General features: G+C 35.9%; 1 protein-coding gene across 3 annotated transcripts in view; it reads right to left on the reverse strand.

Annotated features, from left to right (window-relative positions):
- Positions 1–5,849, reverse strand: part of lmx1bb (LIM homeobox transcription factor 1, beta b) — a 55,394-nt gene extending 49,545 nt beyond the window's left edge. Inside the window, exons 1-3 of one of the 3 annotated variants that reach the window (XM_077521952.1) lie at positions 5,818–5,849; positions 1,221–1,347; positions 848–1,034 (exon numbers count right to left, since the gene is read on the reverse strand). In XM_077521952.1, coding sequence (XP_077378078.1) covers positions 848–1,034; positions 1,221–1,347; positions 5,818–5,835 — 332 coding nt within the window. In that variant the 5' untranslated portion in view covers positions 5,836–5,849. Of the gene's footprint in view, positions 1–847; positions 1,035–1,220; positions 1,348–1,445; positions 1,482–1,551; positions 1,783–5,817 lie in introns of those variants that run through there. The other 2 variants (XM_077521953.1, XM_077521954.1) reach the window with 2 other exon arrangements.
- Positions 5,850–6,531: the final 682 nt, after the last annotated feature.

Here is a 6,531-nt window from a genome sequence, read left to right on the forward strand (position 1 = left end):
GTGACTATTATTGTACCTAAAAAGCTAAATTTCACGTTTTTATTATTATTATTATTATTATTTTTTTTTTATGGGAACCTCATAGTCTGAATAGTGACCAAGTCGTGCAAACTATATTTTAATTACGACACAGATTTGTGAAGTGGTGCACGCGTGCACAGCACTGGAATTCTACATTTAAATCAAGAAAATCGTGCAAGTGGTTGACAATTCATAATTGGTTTAGTATAAACAATTAAATGACTCACGTGCACCTTTTGTCCGCCGCGTGTTGAAACGGATGAAAAAAAAAATAGGATTCAATGTAATTTAATTTTAAAAAAGCCATGCAAAAAAAAAACAAACGATTATGCATACTAAATGTCTTACAGATTTAGGCGAAAAGAAAAACGTAAATAGGTTTACAATTACAGACGCATTTTTATTTTATTTTTTTAATAGCATCAAGGAAACGGAAAAAAGGCGACGCGAGTCCTGCATTATGTTAGGCCGGTTAATATACGACGGTGGCCCTCTTTTTTGTTTAATGTAATAATAATAATAATAATAATAATAATAATAAATGAAAATATCTGAAACCCATTCCAATTCCAGATTAACACAATTTTCTAAATGTCTAAAACTGTCCATCTAAACTTCATTTGCTTCCGTTAAAATTCTTGTTTTAATTCAAATAAAAATATCCAACATGTTATAGCACATTTCACGAATGAGACCTCCAACATAAGCCAAATCATCAGCAAGCATCCCCCCCCACAAAAAAAAAATAAAAACGCGCTCTCACAAGCAGGAAAAAGGGAAGAGACGTTTAAAAAAAAAGAACAAGAAAAAAGCACTTCATTCTTACTGTTGGTAGTCGTGCTTGCAGTAAAGTTTCCTTTCTCTGAAGTAGCAGCTGGTGATGAGAGGCTGTTGACACACCGTGCACTGCAAACACTCCTCGTGCCACGACGACTCGTTGACCCTCATCAAGAAGCGGTCGGAGATGGGCCGGTGGCAGCCTTCGCACACGGCCTGATGCTGACAGTCGCGCCCTGCATGGGGAAACAAGTCCGAGGCTCATCTCATGGGTGGGCAGTCCAAAAAAACGCCATGCAAGGCCTACAGATTCACAACGAACGCAAAGCAACACAACTAGCTTCATTTCATGTGCACGATGAAGTGTGACATGCAAGGAGCTCGTCTTTAATTGTGCCGGTTCTTTTGGATGAGTCACTCACCGAGCATGACATCGAGCGCTTGTCCCGATCGCAGCGGATGTTCTTCGATTTTGATGCCGTCCAACATGATGCGCGTCTCGTCTCGGATTGTTCCCCCGCGGGAAGTCGCTCCAGTGGCACGAAAGACCTGTTGCAAGATCCCGAATACACACAAACACATGCAAGGCGCAGTCAGAGCAGAGAATCGACCCACAACTCGGAACCTGTTGAGCAGCCGCAACTAACACTTTGAGCGACACATGAAAACGTCCACCTTGGGCCGTGCATGCGTGCGTGCATTTGTCAGGTACGTCAAAATAAAAAAGCACAAAACAGGAACGCTCGCTGTCACCTGCAAAAAAAATCAGAAGCGATGACGCGTTTACGTGTTGTTGATTTGAACTGATTTGGGGAGGGGTCCAGTCAGAGTTGGTCCAAAGACAGCAAGAGTGGAGATGTCCCGGCACCGAATCATGCAGGAGGTTCCTTCCTTCCTTCCTTCCTTCCTTGCTTGCTTGCTTGCTTGCTTGCTTGCTTGTGTTCGCGTCGCTGTTCAAGTCTCTGATCGTGATTGAGGCGAGTGGAACCGCCCACTTGCATGCTTGGCTGCACTTTTTCACAAACGTTGGGATGCTGTTGGAACAAAGTGCGTGCACATCCGCGCAGCCAACAACACAAATATTGCAGCAAATCGAACAATATACTACACTTAAAAAAAAATAATTGAATCTTGAGTTCAATAGAAATCACAATAGCTCCGATGTGTCATTCATTTCTATACTGATATTTTGTAGTTTCGACTGACGTGCGTAATGTGAGATGATCAAATGTTTTTTTTTTTTTTGTATGGATTATGTTTCAGATGATGTCTCCTTTCAGAGGATGCACCTGGTGATCACAAGTGATAACAGGAAGGCCTTGGCTCAACGACAAAACCCCAATAATCATAATAATAATAATAATATAAACACGACGCAGAACATTCAATAATAAGAATTTAAAAAAAGCTGTCCTGCCGTCATACTTGTTTACATCAACTAAAATCATCTGGAACGAATTAAGCCTATAAGATATGTTAGGACAAGCACAATTTAAGCACGTGCAATTCAGTTGCTCCGATGGTAACATTAATTTTAATAAAAAAAAAAAAATCGGTGATGATTTCCATTTATAGAAAGAAAAATGCATAATCTAAAATTAAGGGTCTGACTGTGATCGTTGCAATGATCACATAATGCAGGATTACTACTAATACTACTACTGATAATAATAATAATAATAATAATAATAATAATAATAATAATAATAATAATAATCAAATGTGCTGTGTTTTGATTCAGTCTGTGTGGTTTTTCGAGGCCTTCGTGGAGCATCCATGCAGACGGTGACCTGCACTTTCCAAACAGTGATGTAGATTGGTGGGCGCGCCCTCTGCTGTCCACCACAAGAATTGCAGAACTCGTGAACCGTCTGGAAATGCCATCCACGATTCTGCAATAATTGAATAAGAAGGTGGTTTCATTGAAGGGCACAGATGCTCCTCCAAAATTTGCCAATCTGACATAAAGTGGAGTCCCTTCATTATTTGCAACACTTTTGTCGATTCCGGCTGCAGCCTTCCACGATATTAGAGTATGGGGCCACTGAACAGCATTTTATGAGCTGAACATGATCAACACATTTTAATCAATCCACTTGAAAAAAAAAAAAACAATATCTACTCACCGACATTCAACTTTGCAGGTCACTTGTGTGAATGAGATCATTAAATCAATAAATCAATCGTGTTTTAATGAGCCCCCGCTTGACAAGCACATCACGTGCACTTTACACAAGGCAAAAAAAAATAAAAAAAAATGTAGCAGCAGCATCAGCAGGTGTGGGGAACTCAAGTGATTGCTAAAAGTTGAACCAAAACGTCCTGCAACTGCAAGCAGCCCCAACTGCATTTTATCTTGCGTGCAGACATGCAGAATTAAGGTAAGAAAACGTCTTCAATGCAGTTTTGAGGACAGTGCACACATGCATGCAAGCAAGAATTTCACGTTTAAATGCAGCACTTGCATGCTTGTATGATTATTATTATTATTATTATTATTATTATTATTATTATTATATATTCCGACGGCTATAAATGCACATTTAAGGCCAAGCATTGTTATTTATTTTTATATTTTTTTTAAGAAAACGCGTGTGATTTGGCAACCAACAACGTTTTAACATATAACATTTGTTGAAATCGGTGGTCAACAATTCGATTCAATGAATAAAATGAAGAATAACATATATATGTAACTGCATGTAAAATATCGATTATAACTTATAAGCAACAATACCCCGAGGCGAGGATAGTGTAAAAAAGTCAAACATAAACAAAAAGAACGTGTCATGTTCAAATAAAACAAAATATGCAATGCAAAGTCATGTGTTTGTTTTGAATGATCTGTCCAGTCCTAAAATGAAATACAATTACACAAATGAGCAAATGTGTGGAACCTTAAATTGTATATAGAGCAAGCGTGAATGACGTTTCAAATCACTGTGATTTTTTTTTTTTTAATTGTTACAGTTGTAAAACAGACAGAACTGCACAATCTATTATAGCACTGAACATCTTCAAAACTGATTTGTATTTTTCTTGCTATAAATGTAAACGTACTTACAGGGCTGTTTAAAATAGGCTACGACTATAGGCCTATATACATATTTGTCAAAAAAGCGAAAAAAAAACAAAAAGTGTTGAAGGTTGCTATTTTTGTCATCATTCCTGACTGCACTTCTCATCTCATCGCGAATCAGCGCTGATGCCTCTTGAAGGTTTGCTGCAATTTGTGACGAATCGGCTGCAATTGGATCAGTCCTTTGCCAATAAGTCACCGAATATGCCTTTTTTTTGTTTTTTTATAGCCACTTTAGAACGTCTGACCACAAAAAGGTTCTGCCAAACTGGGCCCAGTAGGCCAGAATGTTCAATTCTGATGTTTCACCTGGAAGAGGAAAACATTTTTTTTTTTTTTTGCGCGCGGTTCGTTTGAGTTGCAAAATATGGACAGAGTTGTTTTGCACATCAACAGCTTGCATGCGAGCGGCCATTATTCTAAACATGCATCTTGGTGTCCTCTCAATAGTTGTGCGACACAAACGCGTGCAATCTTCATTGGACCAAGAAAGGCTGAAAAATGAAAATCACCTCCATTTGATCATCCTTTATGGAAGTGTGCTTGCATGTTATTGCAACACTTTTTTTTTTTTTTTAATTTCTTTTGTCCTCGCTGCTGTAATTAAAACGCGTGATGTGCACATGGACATTGAAATGTTCGTCACTGTAGACTACACGGAAACAGAAACAGATCCCCACATATGCATTTCAATCCAAATAAGTTATGATCGTCTGAAAATAATAACATTTCCACCTGCATATTTTATAGGGTCACGAATTTATTTATAAGGAATAACACTTGTAAATATAGTCAAAAAAAACCCCAAAGCTTTCAAGTCGATTCATTATTTTAGTTAGAAAAGAAGTTGTGCTAAATAGTGTTTGGGTTAAGTGTATTTTATTATTATTTTTTAAACTAAAAAAAGTTTTAAAGTCACATTCTTGTAAAGTTTTTGATATAGTTTTGTGACAGTTTGATTCGATATGACAACGTTATTTGAAGCCATATTTAATTAAACTGATGTCTGAATTACAACATTGCCTCCTGCTGGCCAAAGGTCGATAATACAACACGTTGTGCTAGTAGTGAAACAACTGGAGAAGGCTGCGACAATTCATCTTTGTCAAAACTCAACATACTAAATAAAACCACGGCCAAATCTATAATCAATTTTAAATTATATCTTTGTATTGTATCTTATTCCACCGCAACACTCGTGAATAGGACAAAACATTGGCATTGAAATAAATAAATAAATAAATAAATAAATAAATAAATAAATAAATACATAAATAAATAAATACATAAATAAATAAATAAATAAGTGTTTTTTTTTTCATACTCTAAAGTGGTAGTTGGAAAAATGAACTTTAACTCAACTCAACAACTTCATTTTGGCAGTCTGGTTTATTTTCAAATGTTAAGCAACATAAAATACTAAATTTATAAGAACATATCAGTCAGTGAAGACACTAGTATATGAAAAATGATTCTAATTAAGCATTTTTATGCCACATTTGTATGTCAACATCATCCATGCTGAAATAGCCAAGCATGAAGTCCTATTTATTTATTTATTTATTTAGAATATTGATTATTTTAAAATCTTAGGTCATCAGAGTGAACACAAGCCAAAGATAAATACACTGATTTCATGGCAGTCATATGCAAATATAATCTGAACGAATTTCTTAAATTTGTTTGGGAAAAATATAAACAATGTTAACATGTTTGTTGATCGAAACAATGACGTACAATTCTTGTCTTGTAAAGAAGATCAACGTGCATAATGTAGTCAAAAACAGCGTCATAGCACAATTTACATGCATTGTGCATAAAACGTAAACGATCCCAAATGTTCATTAGTCCTTCAACAAGAATGAGACAAGAGTGTCTTGTCTATGTATAACAATGGCAAAGAAATGTTCTGATTGACAATTTTACAAATTCAGACATACCTGGCGAAATAACTTCATAGTGTGACTGCAAAATGGCTGCGACATCCGGGCACTTCAGCTCTCAGCTTTTTAATGATGCTCCCTCCAGTGGTAACAACGGTAATGACAGCTTAAGTTACATCGAAGGACCATTTCTATAATACCAGTATGCAAATAAAAATAAATAAATAAAATAACTCTAAAGGCATAAAGATGTATTTTTGCTTGTTTTCATGGAAATGCATAAAGCAAAGATTGGGGGGGAAATCATCCATCCATCGATCCATTTTCTTGACCGCTTATTCTATGACATGTAATATTAATACATAAATATAATTATCACCCAAAGAAAGCATGTTGCAAATCGTGAAAGTTCATTTGTGACACACAATGCTGAAGACATTTTTGTACTAAAAGTGTGAAAAATATTACTAAAAAAATACATAAAAATAGGATGTTTCAAAAGTCACTTGTAGTTTTGTCTTACTTATTTTAACATGAATTGATACATAATTGACAAAAAACCCCACAAAAAGATTAAATTTACAGGGTAAAACCGAGATTCGTTGAGAATAGTAGCGGTACCATATTTGATTTGTAATGTTCATCAATAAGTCAGTGGTGAGTCTCACCTCCTTTTTAGCAAGCAAGCCAGCCCAGAGTTTGTTTGTTTTTTTCCATCGACTTTCAACGATGTAATCCAACAAGATTTTTTATTTTATTTTTTTAAATCAT

This window comes from Festucalex cinctus, chromosome 5 (assembly GCF_051991245.1).
Source record: "Festucalex cinctus isolate MCC-2025b chromosome 5, RoL_Fcin_1.0, whole genome shotgun sequence".
Classification (NCBI taxonomy): domain Eukaryota; kingdom Metazoa; phylum Chordata; class Actinopteri; order Syngnathiformes; family Syngnathidae; genus Festucalex; species Festucalex cinctus.